This window comes from Carcharhinus amblyrhynchos, chromosome 10 (genome assembly GCF_965287045.1).
Source record: "Carcharhinus amblyrhynchos chromosome 10, sCarAmb.v2.hapA, whole genome shotgun sequence".
Taxonomy (NCBI): Eukaryota; Metazoa; Chordata; class Chondrichthyes; order Carcharhiniformes; family Carcharhinidae; genus Carcharhinus; species Carcharhinus amblyrhynchos.
The window spans coordinates 12099612-12120706 of NC_137333.1; the positions used below are offsets into that span (position 1 = coordinate 12099612).

At 43.6% G+C, this 21095-nt stretch overlaps 1 protein-coding gene across 1 annotated transcript in view; it reads right to left on the reverse strand.

The window, feature by feature from the left end:
* The window catches only part of LOC145349539 (endothelin receptor type B-like), a 47009-nt gene extending 26387 nt beyond the window's left edge, over positions 1–20622 (reverse strand). The window contains exon 1 of the mRNA XM_080198131.1: positions 20105–20622. Coding sequence (XP_080054257.1) covers positions 20105–20530 — 426 coding nt within the window. The 5' untranslated portion in view covers positions 20531–20622. The remainder of the gene's footprint in view (positions 1–20104) is intronic.
* Between the last annotated feature and the right edge of the window lie 473 nt (positions 20623–21095).

A 21095-nucleotide genomic window follows, 5' to 3' on the forward strand; every position in this document is an offset into this window, starting at 1 on the left:
ACGGGGAGAACATACAGACTCCACACAGACAGTGACCCAAGCAGGGAATTGAACCTGGGTCCCTGGCACTGTGAGGCGGCAGTGCTCATCACTGTGTCTCCCAAAATGGCAGAGCTATAATTCTCAGGATTTCACCCTCGTGTTATACAACTCAAAATGCCCTCTTCAGGCAAAAAGTAAATTAAAGTTTATTTATTAGTCACAAGTAAGGCTTACATTAACACTGCAATGAAGTTACTATGAAACTCCCCTTGTCACCACAGTCTGGCGCCTGTTCGGGTCAATGCACCTAACCAGCCTGTCTTTCAGAATTAGAACGAGTTTGGATAGATACTTAGGTGCGATATTAGTTACAAATGTGCATAAAGCTCCTTTGTCCACGGCTTACGGCCTTTGAAAAATTTCATGGGAATGCATTAGCGCTGCTGAAAACATACTGTGCGATTCCATCCTTAAGTCTGTAATTGTTGGGTTGGATGTTTTTAATTTTTTCCAGTTCAGCCAGATGCAGTATGGCAAATTCAGTAAGGCAGTGCACCTGGTGGAGGGTCAGAGAATCAAGCTATAATATTCCAATCTCACCCATTGCCTGCACTCACATCTGGCAAAGCTTTGCTCTGGGAGCACCGTTTCACTGGATTTGATGCAATACTAATGTCCACATAGGATACCATTTTGCTTCACTGAATTCACTGAAATAATCCCTCAATGCACCTTCATCCACAAATAACCATCCTTCACTTGTTTTCCTGCAGTTAAAGGTCTCTCAAAAAAGCATTGCTGCTTGGAGCAACATTTAATTTTTTCCAATAATATATATTTAAGGCTTAATGTTGTTCTATGAGTTTTATGTAATGTAAATGAGTGGTGTAACTGTACGGCATTGTGACATATTGGTTAGCACTGCTGTCTCACAGCACCAGAGACCTGGCTTCAATTCCATCCTGGGGTGATAGTGTGGAGTTTGCACATTCTCCCAGTGTCTGCGTGGGTTTCCTCTGGGTGCTCCATTTTCCTCCCACAGGCCAAAGATGGGCGCAGTAAGAAGTCCCACAACACCAGGTTAAAGTCCAACAGGTTTATTAGGAATCAGGAGCCTTCGGTGTGCTGCTCCTTCCTCAAGGAGAAGTGCTCCGAAAGCTTGTGATTCCAAATAAACCTGTTGGACTTTAACCTGGTGTTGTGAAACGTCTTACTGTGCCCACCCTAATCCAACACCGGCATCTCCATGTCAGACCAAAGATGCACAGAGTTGGTTGATTGGCCATTCTAAATTATCCCTTATATTCAGGAGGATTAGCAGGGTAAATATGTGGGGTCACAGGGATAGGGCCTGGATGGGAATGTTACGGGTGCAAGCTTGATGGGCTGAATGGCCTCCTGATGTTCTGTGATGATTCTGTGATTCCATTCTATGATTCTATCTTCCCAACTCTACCAGAATGAGGAGTCAAATCTAGCCCAATGGATGTGGAGTAGGGGACCTCTTAATAGTAATGTTTTAATAAATAGTAAGATGCTGTTAAGGAAAAAATGTAGTTGCAATAAGGTTCAAAGTGGCTTGAAAGCAGCATACTGATGTCAAATAATATGTAACCTAACATGTGTTGCACAGCTGCAACATGTTCTATTATTGAAGTGACAACTCAAGATATGAGAAGCGTGTATTTCATTGCAACTAGGGTGTCTGGGTCAAATTCTGGCTCATTATTCAGTGCAGTTTGTACAGTTTAGTGGTGGTTTCTGCTGTTGCTCATGGTTTTCATTCTTTCCATGATTAGTGTGTCAAAGCCAATGACACTGAACAAAAATAGAAAGAAACGGAAGTAAGTAAAACTGAAAGAGAAAACAAGAAACTCGAAAACTATGAGCAGCACGGGGACAGAGTGGTTAGCACTGCCGCCTCACAGCACTGGAAACCTGGGTTCAACTCCAGCCTCGGGTGACTGTGGGAATTTGCACATTCTCCTTCTGTCTGCATGGGTTTCCTCCTGGTGCTCCGGTTTCCTCCCACAGTCTAAAGATGTGCGGGTTAGGTTGATTGGCCATGCCTACATTTCCCCTTAGTGTCCTGAGATGCGTAGGATAGAGGGATTAACGGGTAAAATATATGTAGGGATATGGGGGTAGGGCTTGTGTGGGTTTGTGGTCGGTACAGACTCGATGGGCTGAATGGCCTCTTTCTGTATTGTAGGGTTTCTATGATTTCTATGATTCTCCCCGTGTCTGTGGGTTTCCTTTGGGTGCTCCGGTTTCCTCCCACTTTCCAAGGATATGCAGGTTAAATTGATTGGCTATGGTAAATTGTCCTTTAGTGTCCCAAGATTAACAGGGGTTTATGGGGTAAGCTTGGGCATGAGTTGATGCAGACCTGATGGGCCAAATGGCCTCCTTTTGTACTGTAAGCATTCTACGATTCTATGAAAGCCATGTAAATGAACCAGCAAAAGGAGAATGTTAAGATCAGTGTTTGTAGGAGTGTTTTCATATCGTCTGCATGTTGAAAAAAAAAACAGTTCAAGGCAATGTCATATTAATTAGGGCATAAAACTCAATGCAACAGAAACATGGTTACTCATTTTAATAATTATATTTCCACAAATGATCCCATTATCTACTAATATCCTTATTCTCTAAATAATAACCGTTTAACTCTTTTCTGTCAATAAGGTTAAAAATCTTGAACATGTAACAAAAAATGGTTCCAATATCCTGAAGACTAATCATATTAGAAGAAAGGAAGAATTTTCACTTATGTGGCATCTTAGCATGTCCCAAAATAACAGGTTAACTCTAAATGTGGTCATAGTCATACAGGCAACTATACAACAAGAACTTATATTGACATAGTGCCCCAGCGTCATGAAGCATCCCAGTGCATCATCCCAAAAACATTCCAGGAGTATTCCAAAACAAATTATAACACCAAGCAACATATTAGGTCTGATGACCAAAACCTTGGTGAAAGAGATAGGTTTTAAGGAGTGTCTGGAATGAGGAAACTGAGGTAGAGAGGCAGAGGGGTGTAAGGAGGGAATTTGAGAGCTGGGGCCTACCTACGTAGCTGAAAGCACAGCCACCAATGGTAAAGTAACAAAAAGTGGTGAACGCACAGAGGCCAGAATTAGAGGAGTGTAGATGTTTTAGAGGGTGGTGGGGCTGGAGGAGAGTACAGAAATAGGAAGGGGGAAGGTCATGGAAGGACCTGAAAGCTAGAATGAGACTTTTAAAACCAAGGAGATGTGTGAGTAGAAGCCAGCACAGGAATGATAGGGGTATCAGGCTTGCTGTAAATTAAGACATGGGCAGTAGAGTTTGGGATCACCTCATGTTTGCAGAGGATAGCATAGGAGAGATCAACCATAAATACACTGAAATAGTCTAGTATAGAGATTACAAAGGATGGATGGGGGTTTCAGCAACAAACAAGCTAAGACAGTGGCAAAATTGAGTGATGTTATGGAGGTGGAAATAGACACTCTTAGTGATGGTATGAATATGAGGTTGGAAGCTCATCTCAAGATTGAATATGGCACGAAGGTAGAGAACAGATTGGCTTAATCTCAGACTGCTACCAAGGAGAGGGTTGGAGTCTGTATCTCAGGAACAGAGTTGGTGGGAGACCAAGAACAATGGCTTCCATTTTCCCAGTATTTCACTGGGGGAAATTCCTGCTCACCTAATTCTCGTCGTCAGAGAAGCGGCCTGATAACTTGGCAAGAGTGAAGAAATTTGAGAGAGATGGTGTTGAGATACAGGGGGTAACATCAGTGTACATGTGAAAAGTAATGCTGTGCCTTCAGATGGCATCGCCAACAGGGGCATCATGTAGATGAGAAATAGGAGAAGACTAAGCACAGATCCATGGTGGATGCCATGGAGCAGAAAAAGCGGGGGCAGCATGGTGGCACAGTGGTTAGCACTGCTGCCCCACAGTGGCAGGGACATAGGTTCAATTACCGACTTGGGTCACTGTCACTTGGGTGTGGAGTTTGCACGTTCTCCCTGTGTCTGCATGGGTTTCCGCTGCGTCCTCCAGTCTGCTCCCACAGTCCAAAAAGGACATGCTAGTTAAGTGCATTGGCCATGCTAAATTCTCCCTCAGTGTACCCGAACAGGCAGCGGACTATGGCGACTAGGGGATTTTCACAGTAACTTCATTACAGTGTTAATGTAAGCCTACTTGTGACACAATACATAAATATTAAGTGATTCTCTAGCCAAGATTAGATTGAAAACAATAGAAGGACAGGGGAACAGTTGCTCCCCGCTCGGTGACAGAGGGGAGACATTGGAGGAGAATGCTGTGGTAAACCACGTCAAGGATTGTCGACAGATCTTATCAGGTGAGGAGGGAAAGCTTACTATTGTTACAGCCACTTAGGATACCATAGTGACTTCGATAAGAGCTGTCTCAGTACTGTGATGTGGTGGGCACGTGATTGAAGAGATTCAAGCATGGAGGTTTTGGAAAGGTATAAATGGATTTTTCGGAAGTGTCAACACATTCAAGGATTTTAGCAAGGAAAGGGAGGCTGGTAGCTTGAAAGGGTAGAGGGGTCAAAAGTTGTGTTTTTTGAGGAAAGAGGTGATGATGAAAGGTTTAAAGGTCAGAGGCACAACAACCATTTACAACATTGGCTGTGGGGGAAAGGAGAGGAAGTTGGGTAATCAAGAGGGGTAAGATCGAGGGAGCAGGTGGTGGGTCTCCTGGGGATGATGGGAAGGCATGAGGGGAGATAGCAGAGGGACCAGAGAAAGATGCAAATTTAGTGCTGTGGCAGGGTGGGGCATTAAAGGAAATTTGGTCAAGTGGCAATTTATTGATTTGAATTGATTTGTTTTAAATTATTACTAAGACATGTATTTGTAAATAGCAAGAAGTGTCACAACACCTCGTTAAAGTCCAACAGATTTATTTGGAATCACGAGCTTTTGGAGTACTTCTCCTTCATCAGATGCATCACTTACCTGATGAAGAAGCAGTGCTCCTAAAGCTTGTGATTCCAAGTAAACCTGCTGGACTTTAGCCTGGTATTGTGATACTTCTTACTATGCCTACCCCAGTCCAATGCCAGCATCACCACCTCATTAGGAAACAATGAAAAGTATTGTTTCTTGCACACTGGACAGATGAAGCATACCATTCGTACAGTACATAGGAGAGAAGGGAAGGAGACGGTGCAGGATATAGTGGAATAGTGGAAGGGAAGAACATGCTTAGAGGCAGCTGATCAGATTGTTTCAATCTTAGTAACAAAAGAGTCCATGGACCTTTCACATGTGTTATTGGAGGTGAGGGTGGAGTGAGAGGTAGTGACCACTTTTCACACAGCAAGTCCAGCAGACAGAAAATGAATGTGTAGCTGACCTGGATTTGGTAATAATATTTGAGGAAGGAACACCTTACAAGATAAGGGAAAACATCTTGCTCCTCAGGCAGTGCTACTGGATCCTATGGGGTGAATGTTCCCATTCCGTCCGCCATGGGAGTCATAGTGGGTGAGGGGCAGACCATGGAAAGGACTATTGACGTCGGACAGGGTTTTCCAGTTTCAGGATGAGTCGACCATAAAACTCTGCCCGATATGTTCACATTACTAGGCAGGTAAGGTTTTGGTTTCACATTTCTTTCTTTTAAATTGGGTCAGCAATTGGGCAGCATGATGGCACAGTGGTTCGCACTCACAGCTCCAGAGATTTTCAGCTTGGGTCACTGTCTGTGTGGAGTTTGCACATTCTCCCCGTATCTGCATAGGTTTCCTCTGGGTGCTCCGGTTTCCTCCCACAATCCAAAGATGTGAAGGATAGATGCATTGGCCATGCTAAATTGCCCCTTAATGTCCTGGGATGCACAGGTAAGAGGGATTAGCAGGGTAAATATGTGAGGTTACGGGGATAGGGCCTAGGTAGGATTGTGGTCGATGCAGAGTTGATGGGCCGAATGGCCTTCTTCTGCACTGTAAGGTTTCTCTGAAAGTCATTGACAAGGGATAGGTGTGCATAACACTCCATAATTAACAGTGGTAAAAGTTCAAATCCACCCTGTTTCTGTCAGAATTGATGCAAAGCCAATGCTTCTTCTTCTTGCTCAGGTGCTTTCTTGCAGACTGCAATCTGTCTTCAAAAGTCTTAATGATCAACAGTACCCACACTGTTCAGCATCTTCCCTCCATCTAGATTCAGCGAGAATGTGATGTCTTGGCTTCTTCTATTTTTGCTTCTTTCAGGATTCATTTTGATAAGTGAATAAAAATATCTCATTCTGTCTTGCTGAGAGTAAAGTGGGTTCTCACACATGTAACATATGCTGGTGGCATCTGCCCCAGTGGCTGGTTAATTGGATGATAAATGGGTGGCCAGTTTCCAGATGTATGTAATCTCTGTCATAAAACAGCTGTTAACAGCCTTGTCTGTTTTAATGAAGTGCAAATTCTGGTGGATGCCTTGTTCGTCGTCATCAGATACGAATTAAACAGTCAATTTCTATTAATTTTAGAAGGCATAGGGAGACATTAATTTCTTCCTAGATTTTAACAGCCATGCATCAAAGTGGCAAATGGGTAAACATTTGTTTTGAGTGGCTTTATGGAACGAGAATGCAGAATTTTTAAGAAGAGCTGTGTCATATTTACAATGTATCATAGAATCATAGAATCCCTACAGTGCAGAAGGAGGCCATTCGGCCCATCAAGTCTGCAATGACTACAGTCCTACCCCAGGCCCTATCCCCGTAACCCCATGCACTTACTCTAGCTGTTACTTTACATTAACATGCTTTGCATTAAATTACCTCTAACACTAAGGGGCAATTTAGCATGGCCAAATGCACCTAACCTGCACATCTTTGGACTGTGGGAGGAAACTGGAACACCTGGAGGAAACCTACGCAGACATGGGGAGAATGTACAGACTCCACACAGACAGTGACCCAAGCTGGGAATCAAACCCGGGTCCCTGGCACTGTGAAGCAGCAACGTTAACCACTGTGCCATCACGCCGCCCAAACTTGTATCAAACCTGTCAAAGTTAAAAGAAATTATTCACACACTTTAATTTGTGAAGGCAGCTAACTGCTCTGTCAGCAGAATGGGGTTTCCCCACCACTGTGAGTGAAGCAATGTAGAACCCAACCCCTGTAAGTCTACAGTGCTGCAGTCTGTGGCCTCAGAGTGGGTGTAGGGCTGCTGATCCTCCAGGGTTTTGCTGGAGCCTCCCGGAATTAAAGATTAACCTTCTGGAAATGCTGCAAGCAGGCGAGGAGAAGAAGAATTGAAAGGGTGTTAATGAAACGGCTTTGTTTTCATTAGCTAGGCAGTCGGAGGTGGGCGGTCATGTGAAGAAATCACCAGGATTAGAAGCAAGCAGACTTTAGCAGCATTGGGAAGGTGTCTGGGGAGGATTACGGTGCATGGGGTTCAGTCAAATCCAATTACCCTTTAGAAAAGGCTCACAAATTCCAAAAGATTTTGTTATAGAAAGAGCATGGAGGGCGCAATAAACCCCGAGATATCCTTCACCGGCTCCCCGTGCTACTGGCCTAATCCAACGATAGGTTGGGCAAATATTGTCTCAGCAGCAGATTTAAAGTCTGACTGATCCTCTATTGTAGGTTTAGTGCATTGTGTAAGGGAGATACTCAATGACCCTTTTTTTTTTAGGTATGTCACATTGATAAGCAGAGGGGGCAAAGGGTTTGGCAATGTGTCGCAATGCAGACAAACTTCTCAAGTACTGTGCAAAAGCTGCTTGGAGACTGGGGAGGGAAACTTATGGTTCCTAAAAAGATCGCCAAAGAAAAACAAGCATATTAGTGTAAAGTAGCAGTCGGAAACAGATTTTAATACTACGTTAAACATTATACATTTCCCTGAATCTACATGACAATGTTTTAAAGTCAAAATGAAAGCACTACAGGAAATGTGTTTTTAACATGCTGCAACTGAAGACCTTACAGTGAAAGTGGAAATGTTTGACCAATATATCCATTATCGTCATTTAATTCATAGAAGATAAATCATAGGATCATGGAATCCCTACAGTGCAGAAGGAGGCTATTTGGCCCATCGAGCCTGCACTGACAACAATCCCACCCAGACCCTAACCCGATAATAGAACCCTAGAACCCTATAATGCAGAAGGAGGCCATTTGGCCCATTGGGTCAGCACCAACCATAATCCCACCCAGATCCTTTCCCCATAACCCCATGTATTTATCATACCAGCCCCTTCACACTAAGGCCCTGATTTTACTGGCATGCCCGTCCCAATTTCGGGTCAGACAAAGCTCACAGAACAGAATTCTCCGTTGGCCCGGGCACAATCCTACAAGCCACAGGTGGGAGTGCCGGTAAAATTCCAGCCTAAGAGACAATTTAACATGGCCAATCAACCTAATCGGCACATCTTGGGATTGCCGAAGGAAACAGGAGCACCCGGAGGAAACTCACGCAGACAGGGGGAGAGTGTACAAACTCCACACACGCAGTCACCTGAGGCCGGGATTGAAGCCAGGTCCCTGGCGCTGTGAGGCAGGAATGCTAGCCACTGTGTCACCATGCCATCCTGGTCAGTTTGACAATATAGAAGGAATCCAGCTTGTTCAAACTGGGCCACCAGTTATCATAATGTAAAAAAATACACAATACAACATTGGTGTTTCACCACTTAATGCTACTGTTACAATCAGTAAACAGTAAATCTGGTCATGCTTGAACACGGGACACACATAAGGTATCATTACTGCACCAGCTTTAACTTCATGTTCCTTCCTTTTATCCAGTGTGGGACTATAAAACATGATGAATGGAAAGTGGTGAATGGAAAGTTGCATGGACTAAGTTATTTTAATGCTAAGATGATGTATTCCATCAAATACACCTTATCAATTTGGTATATGCTTCATTGATAGAGCAATACTGAATCATGAGAGGCCTGGACAGAGTAGATAGGGCCAACCTGTACCCACTTATGAAAGCATCAAGAACGAGAGGGCACAGGCTTAAGGCAACTTGTAAAAGAAAGAGAAGAGATGGGAGGGAAAACTCCTTCATGCGTCGAGTGGCTAAGTCCTGGAATACACTGCCTGACTGTGGTGGAGATAGGGTAAACTCACAAGGTTTATAGATTGTTGTTTAAAATGGATCAGTATACAGGGTAACAGGGAGAAGACAGGAGAAAGGAACTAAGTAAATTGGTTATGCAGAAACGAGTGCATAAGTGCAGATACGATGGGCTGAATGGCAGCTTTCTGAGCTATATAAATTCTGTGCTTCTGTGATATGTCAGTCAGTCCATCCACCCATCCATTCATCAGTCAGTTGGTCTGTCTGTTCGCCTGTCTATCTATCTGTCTGTCTGTCTGTCTGTCTATCTATCTATCTATCTATTTACCTATCTACCTATCTATGTATCTGTCTATCCATTCATCTATCTATATTATGTAATATATGTTATTATGAACAAAGTAATTTTTTAAAGCTGAAAATATACATATTTGTCTGTTAGGAAAGGTAAACTGGTTTCAATTTGGATTGCTTGTGAGTCTTTGTGCCTGGGATTCTGGATAGATTCCTAACTAAAGGTCCAGGCCTTTAGGTTTATTTGTATATATACATTTTTACTGAGATTTTATGACCTCTGAAGTTAAAGAGACGGGTTTAAAAGTTTAGGAATTCTGAGGAGAAAAACACGAAGTAGATAAAAATTTCCAGTTATCTGGTGTCAGTGGTCCAGGGTCAGACTGGGCAAAGATAGAGGAGAGAGTTCAGTGTGTGTTTGAGAGTGTAAGTGGGTGTTTAGAGCTCTCTAAGAAGAAAGCATTCCAAAGGTTACTGGGTTGGGTAGTTCCCTGAATATTCAATTATAGGACTCAGTAAACAGTTTAGCAGAAGTTTTGACGCAAGGCAGAGTTTAGGGTGCAGTTGTTGGGGGTCTCGGAGAGAGAGATGAGTTGGGTAAAAAGCATTGAGCGAATGCTCAGGAATTCACCGGAAGAAAGTCGTCAACAACTGCGCCGTTCACAAGCGAGAAGCCTTTATGTGTCAAGCTGGCGGTAACTCTTCACTGATTTATCTGTTTGTAAAGTTATTGCTGGGGGTATGAGAATAGTCTAAACTTGAGGTGATGTTTGAATTGAGATCTGTGCAACAATTTTGTATGTGGAATATAATTCACTTTTATTGTTTTCGTTAACATTGGGATTCTTCCAGCCTGCTGTGCTGCATTTTTAGTTCAGCGGGCCAGAAGACTCTAGAGGGGACCGAATTGCGCAATTTGCATTGGACATCTGGGCTTGAGCACATCTCTCCATACCGGATTTCCAATGCCGCCAGCTCCGTGCCGATTTCCGACACAGAACTGCGTTCTATTTTCAGCTAATTTTCAAAATAATTTAAATATCATTAGTGGGCCCAGGATTAAAATCTCTGGGCCTGCTAGCCTCTCCATCCCTCCAATTTCCTGCCAGGAGTATTTCACGCCAGCAGGTTTTACTATAGCTCCCCACTGACGGGGAACAGGTGGCCCGGCCCTGCTGAAGTGAAGGTGAGGGGGCGGGGTGCAATCGCGCTCCCCGCACTGTGTTGAGCACTGAAGGGGTGCCCACTGGGCATTGCCACCTTGGCAATGCCAGCCTGGGCCACCTGACACTGCCCAATGGGCAAAGTGCCAATGCCCAGGGGGCAACGTGGCATTGCCCACAGGCATGGGGCAGTGCCAATGGGGCGGGGCTGAATTGGGGGCTGATCGGGGAGCATGGGGTCTGACGGGCATGGCAGGGCCTGCAGGGGTGTGATCTGTGGGGATAGTGGGGGGGTCCCGCCGCCAATCTGCAGTCGAGATCGGCTGGGGAGGTGGGGAGGAGGCCAGCGATCGGGTCTGACCATTGGGGTGATGAAGGAGGTTGTCTGCGGGAGGGGTCGGCACTGTCGGGGGGTGGAGTTGGGACTGTCAGTGGGGGTGGGGGGGAGCGGGGGCAGGGGGGATCAGGGGATGGTGAGGGCGTGAGTTCAAAGCAGGCCTGGATGGAGGGGGAGTCAGGGCTGGCCCAGTCATGTCCACGAGACCAGCGATTAGGCTGTCAGGGGGATAAGAGGGCTGGCGTTGACGGGATGGTGGGGCTGGCCCATGATTGAGCTGGCCAGCAATCTGGGGGTCTGGCAGACTGCGTATGCATTGATCTCAGTGCTGACAGATCGCACATATGCAGTGGCAAGCTCAGCACTATGCTTCCGGCCTCTTGGGTGGGAAAATGCCCCCCACCCGGATTTCTGGAGTGATTCACACTTGCGCACACTGCAGTGCACAGAGTATGGGAGATTCATTTTGAAACCCCCACTGAGAAAAACAGCGTGATTTACTCCAGTTTTTACGCAAATTCAACGTGTAAAATATTGAATCGCTCTCATTTTATTCTGCACATTAAAAGTTCATCAGCATTCTCCTGTGAATTTGTTCAGTAACTTCCCGTACAATTTCTAAAGAAAAAGTTAGGATCTATCAAGTCAGATTTCACTTTGAGATCTGACTTGTCCAATATTAACATCAAGTGCGATTTTAATAATAATGATACTATATAGATAAATCCTTCTACTCTGTTAAATATCAAATATAATCTACTCATTTTGAACCGCGTGCTGTATTAATACATTTAAGTCTGCCATATGAACCATCAACTTTGTGATCGTCAAAATTTCTAAACAATTTCAATCACATCCTCCTTTTGTGGTAATCGATAAATACAAATACATGCAGGTGATAAACAAATTACACAAAAGGACATTAAAGTTTATTTATTAGTCACAAGCAAAGCATACATTAACACTGCAATTTCTGTGAAATTCCCCTGGTCGCCACACTCTGGCACTTGTTCAGGTGAATGCATCTAACCAGCACGTCTTTCAAACTGTGGGAGGAAACCCACCCAGACACAAGGAGAATGTGCAGACTCTGCACAGACAATGACCCAAGCTGGGAATCGAACCCAGATCCCTGATGCTGTGAGGCAGCAGTGCTAACCACTGTGCCGCCCCTGGCAGTATTAAAGACAGCATTATGCTATCATAAGAAAAAAGCCCCTGATGTTACGGAATAAATTTAAGATGGAGATTCAACTTCCAATGTTGAATACTGGAACAAAACTGCTCAAGCTTTGTCTAGCGGTTTATGATTTTATCTCACCTTCTTGATCAAATCACTGGTTTGAAATAACGGCTGATGCGAATGAGCATGTTAATCAACCCTGAAACATTCTCGCTATTCTTGCCAGACTACACTCGTCACGGTCAATTTAGCACTTGGGCTTCCTGTTGCTTTTGAAATACATGCAATCACAACATACATGATGCACATCATGTGTGGCACCTCATGCACAACTTTTCAGAGAAACAGAACGCTGTACATATGTGTGTATATGTGGCTCATGTATACTGGCTGCAATCATTATCTCCAGTATTGGCTCACAGTTTACTGGCCTAAGGGGTGGTTATAAAGTGAACCTACTGCACATTAAGGCAGAATGAGGTCTTTACACATGCATTCTAGGATTTTAGTTCACAGCTCTGGCAGACTTACTTCACTCTTAGACCATGATCATAAGTAGCTCAGACAAAACCAAATGTGATTTGGCTACTGTATATTGTTTTTTCTACGGTTGATGCATTCATAGCCACATCTAGCATAACAAAACTTAACTCACTGACAAGTGACTCATGCCCAATGCCTCCAAAGGTTTTTTTTTATTTACTATATATGCTCTGACTTAATTGAGTATACATTCTCTTTCCCAGAGAGACGAGATACTTGGTAATATGTTACTGGGTAATATTTTCCCAATGTCCATGCAAATTACAAAAATAAAATATCACAGTGGCTTTCAAGTCCATCAGAGCTGAATAGAAGTTTAGCAACTTACTTCTTAGCTTAATATTTTCTGTAGACTGCACAAGTTTAGGAAAGCATTGTTTTTATTTGGTTGAGAATAGGTCTTTTTTCCTGGCAATCAGCAATGGTTACATGGTCATCTCAATTTCAGAATTTTTTTATTGAATTCAAATTCCACCATCTGTCATGGCAGGATTCGAAAGCGGCCCCCCAATACATTAACTGAGATTCTGGATTAATAGTCTAGTGATAATATTGCTAGCCATCGCTTCCCCTTGTTGGATAATTGCTATCATAGTTTGTTTAATAGTTTTGTGCAATGAATTGTCAAATTTCAGAACTTTGTACAATGAAACTGGGGCTACTATCCATTGTTGGAAATGTAATGGTATTCTAATTGTTGCATTAAAAATGCCCTGTGTGTCAGCTGTGGCTCAGCTGATCACACTCTTGCTCCTAAACTCCGCTCCTGGGCTAAAGCTGAAAAATTAAAGTTGACACTCCAGTGCTGCACTCAGGGAATGCTACATTGTTGGAGGTGTCATCCTTCAGATGAAATGTTAAACTAAGTCTCTGTCTGCATGCATCTGTGGATGGCACAGTGGCACAGTGGTTAGGAATGCTGCCTTACAGCGCCAGGGACAGGGATTTGATTCCTGGCTTAGGTCACCGTCCATGCAGAGTTTGCATGTTCTCTGTGTGTCTGCGTGAGTTTCGTCCAGCTGCTTTGATTTCCTCCTACAGTCCGAAAGACGTGCTGGTCATGCTAAATTCTCCCTCAGGGTATCTGAACAGGCACCAGACTGTGGCGAATAGGGGATATTCACAGTAACTTCATTGCAGTGTTAACGTAAGCCTACTTGTGACACTAATAAATATATTTTAGGCTTGGGTGTACGGTAATGATCCTACGGCCCTATTCTGAAAGAGTAAAGGGAGAATTATCCCTGGTGTCCAGGCCAATATTTATCCATCAGTGATCATCTGTTGTCTGTTCGCTACCACAGTGCTCTTCATCGGAGCTTGCTGTGTGTAAATTGGCTGCTGCTTTCCGACAGTATGGCAGTGATTACACTTCAAAAAATACTTTCCTAGCTGTGAAGTGCTTTGAGGTGTCCAGTTGTTACAAAAGTTGCCTTTCAAAAGTAAGTCCTTTTTCTATTGAAAGCTACATTATCTTTTTACAATCAGCTCATTTATCAGGTTCCTGCCTCCTTCATGCAAGGAAACAAGCAGCCAGCATCTCTGCCTGTACAGCTGCTGGGTGATAGTGAAGCCAAGACTAAACTGAAAGGCAACACACCCAGGAATTCATTCAGAATTTCAACTGGTTGCTTTTTTGAAAAGAAGAGTTTCATCATTGCTGAACAGGAGTCAATTTGGGTAGGCAGTGATTATGGAACACTTATTAATCTTTCCTTCCAATTTTCTTCCATGCCCTCCCCAAGCTCATCTCACCACAAGAACTCCCTCATTTCCATTTAACTCTTCACCGCCTCGCTTCCCTCCAGTGCATTACAACAGCTGGCATTAGAGATTGTTCCCTTTCCTTAGACGTGTCTCCCTCCCCATCAAATGCATGAACAAACCCACCTCAGAGAGGTTCACTTTCTACAGTTTTGCCCTATAAAACTATTATCTCACCTCCAAGGTTCCTTTTCTCTCCAGAGTCTTGAAGATATTTTTACCAACCAGATCTGTGTCCATCTCCCCTACAGCTCTCTGATTAAACCCCTCTATTTAGTTTTCTACCACTGCCACCACACCAAAATGGTCATAACCAGATTGCAAACAATGCAATCTGTGATTATGTCCCAGATATGATGAAGTATTAATCCTCCTCATCCTCTTTGAGTTCACTGCAACTTTTGACAACCTTATTGTCCATCATCATTCTCCAAACATCTCCTTTGTTGTTCAACTCAATGAGACTGATTCTGTCATTCTTCCTGAACGAGATTCCTACAAGGTCAGCTTCCACTTAATCTTCATCTGAAATTTCACAAGGCCACACATTCTATCTCCCTACTATTCCCCAATCTCACTCATGCCAATTTCAGCCAAGCTATTGCAGAGATCTCTTTCCTTGCATTTGTCATCTCCAGTTTTAACTATTGCCTTTATAGACAAAGTGGCATGGAGGCATAGTGGTTAGCATTGTGCCTCACAGTGCCAGGGACCTCGGTCAATTCTAGCCTTGGGTGACTGTCTGTGTGGCATCTGCACATTCTCCCTATGTCTGCGTGGATTTTCTCCGGGTTCTTCAGTTTCCTTCCACAGATTTGCAAGTCAAATGGATTGACCATGTTAAATTGCCCCTTAGTGTCAGGGGGAATTAGCAGTGTAAATAGGTGGGGTTACAGGGATTGGGCCTGAGTGGAATTGTTGTTGGTGCAGATTTGATGGCCCAAATGATTTCCTTCTGCACTGTAGGTACTCCATGATTCCAAGCCTTCAGTATATCCAAAGCTTTGTTGCCTCTATTTCATTCTCCAGCAAGTTCACTTGTCCAGCATCACAGCCCTCCCTGAATTATACTGACTCCTGAGCCCTGCAACAAATCAGACTTAAAATTTTCATTCTTAATTTTAAATCCCACCACAAGCTTGGTCCTTTCTATCTCTCTAACCTCCTGCTATGCTACAAGCTTCGCCAAGAAATTGTCCTTTACTCTGATTATGCACCATTCTTTGAAATTCCCTTCATTTACCTATCAACTTCTTCATCCTTTTCTGCTCCCTTAAGAGTTCATTGAAAACAAACTTATTTACTAAACTTGTGCTTCTCTTTTCAAATCTCTCTTTCTGAGACTTGGCATTCTTTATAAGTGCATCTGTGAAGTATTTTGCGTGTTCTCCATGTTAACGGTATAGATCAATAAATATTGACTAGGGTGATGTACTATGCTGCTTTTAAGATTTTTCATCCAGGAGTGACCGATAATGTTATTGATATGTAAAACCATTTAATAGTAAACATCAACAAATTGGTGATGGCAGGGAAGAGAGATAACTTTGATTTGATTTATTGTTGTCACATATATTAGTATACAATGAACAGTATTGTTTCTTGCACAGTATACAAACAAAGCATACTGTTCATACAGAAGGAAAGGAGGACGCGGAATGCAGTGTTCCAGTCATAGCTAGGGTGTAGAGAAAGATCAGCTTAATGCAAGGTAGATCCAATCAAAAGTCTGATGGCAGCAGGGAAGAAGCTGTTCTTGAGTTGGTTGGCATGTGTCCTCAGACATTTGTATCTTTTTCCCGATAGAAGAGGGTGGAAGAGAGTATGTCCGCAGTGCATGGAGTCCTTAATTATGCCACTGCAAGTGTGTTCCAATTGCACTGGCAGGAATTGTATGCGTACATGCTTTGGAACACTTTGCAAGAAGTAGCGGAACTCAATTTGGTCAGTAATTGGTCAATAATTGCTGTAGCTCTTGGGATGGAGTAAACATCCCAGAAGAGACAAGAAATACAAATCTATATTGATATCATGAAGGAATAGTTAGAAGAACAATAACTAGTAACTAGTCAGCACTTCCCACTGCAGAAGTGTAAGTAATATGTGAGAATTTCCCACCAACTACAAAAATGAACTAGCGTTTTGTAATATGAGGAAATGTTAACTTTTGCATCAGAAAAAAGCTAGAATTTCCTGTTAATTATCATTACATATGCTAACTAAGTATATGTACATTTAAAATATTCAATATATTCATAATGCAAACTACTAACGTGTTGTCACTTCCGACAATATCTAATGTTTAGGATGAAGCACTTTCACACTCAAGTGAAACGTGCATATACAGTACAAATACATGTCTCATTGAAAAGAACTAGTAGAATGGAAATGCGGAGGCATCTCTTATCATAGATTGTGGTGAATAAAATCTGATAAACCTTGTACAGATTAAGATTAAAGCAGGAATGCTTTCCATTGTGATTGAGTTGAGAGGCTTGATGTGCATTATTCAGTGATAATGAAACAGTGTGCGTTTCCTTCTGACTCTCTACATTAGTGACCATGCACTTGCAAATGTCCTGATGGATCAACCAGGGTTTTCACAATTTCCATTCAGCTGTTCCAAATAAAAATTTGCACATGTCACAGTGAGATATTTATGCTGATTAAATATCTGCTTTATGCATGAAAAAGGGAGGTACGGAAATAGAAAAATACATTGCGCAGGTGTTAAACAAATTACACAAAAGAAAAGTACATTTGGAAGGAGCCCCTGTTAAACTAATTCTCTGTCTATCGGCATCTGTGGACAGCACGGTGGCACGATGGTTACCGCTGCTGCCTCACAGGTCTAGGGACCCGAGTTTGATTCCTGGCTTGGGTCAAGGTCTGTGTGGAGTTTGCACATTCTCCCTCTGTCTGTGTGGGTTTCCTTAGGATGCTTAAATTTCATCCTGCAGTCTGAAAGACATGTTGGTCCAATGCATTGGCCATGCTAAGTTCTCCCTCACATTCCAAACAGGCGCTGGAATGTGACGACTAGGGGATTTTCACAGTAATTTCATTGCAGTGTAAATATAAGCCTACTTGTGACACTAATACTTAAATGTTAAAGATCAATCATGATTAACATCACTAAAGCACAGGCTTTAGTGCACACTATGTCAGATTGATTAAAAGTTACATGTATCTATCATCTCCTTTGCCACTTGTCATTAATAATACAAAGAGATTGCCGCATTTTCTAACAAAGAGGAAACTAGCATGCAAACAAAGACTGCACGCACAAATCAATGTTTCAGGATGAAATTATACAAACACACTGATATGATATTTTTAGCAATAGAACATAAAATGCTGCTGACAACACTTGAGATATAGGACAGCGGTGGACAGTGATTCGAATTTTGCCAATGTGGAAGAACTCTGCAAGCACGTATCACAGAACTATTACACTGCAGAATAAGATCTTTCAGCCCACTGTGTCTGCACTGGCTCGCAGAGTGAGCAATTCACCATATTGGCCCTGGTTTTCCTGTATCAGGTCATTGAATGGCATCTGCTACACATTTGGCATGTTGAGCTAACTCAATTTTTGTTCTTGGAAGGCAAGTTGCTGAAAGTGAGCTGGAAATGAGACAACGAGCAAAACAGAAAGGTATCTGGAGGGGAGGGTTGCGGGGGGGGGGGGGGGGGGGGGACCTGAATGAATGGGTCAAGCAATTGTGCATCTCCTGTACCAAACAGATTGTAACATAAACGGCAGAAGAGCTGGAAGGAGGTGCAGTTCAAACCAGGTAAACTCAATGTCAGTTCAGGTACCAGAGCAGAAATCAAAAGAGGGAAAGAAAGATTGGATTAAGAGGGAGAGAAAAAGGCGGAAAGGAAAGGTAAAGCAAAAAATCAAATGTTCACATTTTAAAAATCTCAGATGACAATTAAAACCTGATGGAATAAGACTGAACACTTGTAATAGTTCATTTTAGCTGCCTGAGAAGTTAACATGTAATAATTAACACATCACATTAAAAGGATTCGTTTAGAGTGGAAGAGGCAACGTAACCTCCTGTGGCTGATTTGGTTTCTAGCTCCTCACAAAAGCAGACACTTTACAGTCTTCAATGCATTTGAGTGGTAAATCAGACAGTGAGGCACCCCTTTCGCAAGGTTAACAGCAGAGCCACACATCTTGGACAGCAATATCCTCCATTACTACCCATCTGGCCTGGACCATTTTTACATAAATAACAGTGTGTGCCATCAGCCTTGTCATGAGTTTGATGGCAAAATTTGTTGCATTTTTACACATTTTTTCTAATGAGGAAAGGGGGCAATGGCTATTAAAAAGATTCTTGTATACGTCACCCACCAGACCCAACAAGAGAGGTGGCGGGCATTTGTTTATACCCGGGACTGGAGTTATTAATCCATCTAGGTGAAAATCCCAAGGAGGTGGGATGGTTTTCCAGGGAAATCTCACCTTCTCAGTATTACTATGTTCAAGGCACTATATCAATGCAAGAGATTCATACGAACAGTTCCAGGGATGAGAAAGTTCAGTTATGAGGATAGGTTGGAGAGGTTAGGACTGTTCTCCTCGGAGGGAAGAAGATGAAGAGGAGATTAGATAGAGATGTTCAAAATCATGAGGGAGGATGGGCAGAGTAGATAGGGAGAAACTATTCCCGCTTGGATAAGGACAACACGGTGGCACAGTGGTTAGCACAGCTGTCTCACAGCACCAGGAAATCCAGGTTCAAATCCCAGCTTGGGTCTCTGTGTGGAGTCTGCACATTCTTCATGTGTCTGCATGGGTTTCCTCCTGGTGCTCTGGTTTCCTCTCACAGTCCAAAAGACATGCTGGTTAGGTGCATTGGCTGTGCTAAATTCTCCCTCAGTGTATATGAACAGGCACCCGAGTGTGGCAACTGGGAGATTTTCACAGTAACTTGATTGCAGTGTTAATGTAAGCCTACTTATGACACTGATAAATAAACTTTAACAATCAAGAGTGAGAGCGCACAAATTTAAAATGATGTGCAAAAGAAGCAAATGTGAGAAAACAAACGTTTCACATAGAGAGTGGTTAGGGTTTGGAATGTGCTGCCTGGGAGTGTGGTGGAGGCACATTCAATCCAGGCATTCAAGAGGACATTAGATGATTACTTGAATAGAAACAATGTATAGGAGTGGGGGTGATAGGGGAATGACACTAAATCGCAATGCTGGTTTGGAGAGCCGGTGCAGACAAGATGGGGCGAATGGCCACCGCAACAATTCTGCGATTTTAACTTGTTGCGAGTAATGTTGAGAGCTCCGCGCATATCCCAACTGGGTTAGTAGATCGAGTCAAGTTGCAGCTGAGATAACAGTTTTGTATTTTGAGTCTAATAATTCGCTGTGGTGGGGAGTGAGGGTAGCGGTGACATGAACGGATTTGATCTCAAAAAGCTGGAACTGTGTTGGAAATGTGAAGACACATCCCCAGTGTCTCCTCGCGACGAGAGTTCCCCCCCCCCCCAAAACTCCCCATAGCTATAGAGAAAAAAATTAGCATTCAGGCTTTACAAAGGGTAAAAGTTGAAACACGAATTGCTTTGCAAAGTGATTGAAAAGTTTTCGATATAGAGTTTATTGATAAATAAATAACTCCAGTGGCTTTGTGGCTATCTCTTGTGTCTTCCTGAGGCTCCCCTACAAGGGGTGAGAAGCCTCCCCCCCCCTTTGCCCCTACCCCTTTGCCCGTGTGCCTTACCTTGTAGACAGTGATGGGGATATCAATGATAATATGCAGCAAATCCCCCAGAGCCAGGCTGGCGATCAGGATGTTGGGGCCATTCCGCATGAACTTGTTCTTGTAGATAATTCTCAGCAGGGTCGAGTTCCCGATGATGCCCACCACGAAGACCAGGCAGGAGACGATGGTGTTGATGTACTTGAAGGTGCCCTTAATCTCCGTGCGCTGCGTGCACATGGGGCGGTTCATGCCCCGCGTCCCGTTCAGGGAAGCGGCGGCGCTGGAGTTGGAGGCGTCCGGGGGCTTGGGCAACCCGAGGGGAGTGGACACCGCGCTGGGCAGCTGCTGCCCCTTGGCCGGTGCCTGAGATGGAGTCTGCCCCTGGACGGAGGTGTCCCCCAGGGCGAGGAGGACGAGCAGGAGGGGAACGCCAGAACCCAGCATCGCTGAATGTACTTCAGCACCAGGGCAGTCACTGGCAACACAGAGAGCTCTCCACTTGGGAAACACACACAGGGAAAGAGAGAGGGAGGAGCTGTAAGGGCTGGAGGGGACAGGTTTAGAACAGATCATTCAACCAATTCCACTTGCTCATTCCATACAGTTGGAGGACGGACTCCGCTGTGTCAAATGGTGCAAATACTAAATATCCCACTCAAAAAGTCCAGTCTCTCCCCAACTGCGTTTTACTGGGGATATTAACTTTATTGGCAGTAGGAATAGTGAGTGAGAGTCCCCGATAACAGACTAATGCTGATGTGTTATGAAAAAGTTCTCCTTGTTTACTGTTTGACAAATAAACTTCATGCTTTCTTGTCTGGCTCAGAGGTAAACAATTTGCTTCTTTCCAATTACTGCTGCATAGCTCCACCTTACTGTTCTACAATTCTGGCCAAACTCACCCTGTCTGCCGGGTCTCTCTATCCTAGATCTTCTTCTCGACACCTCCCTCATGTTTATTTTCGACATTCCTCTTCTATAGGTATTTTGAGGATTTTTTTTGAGTGTG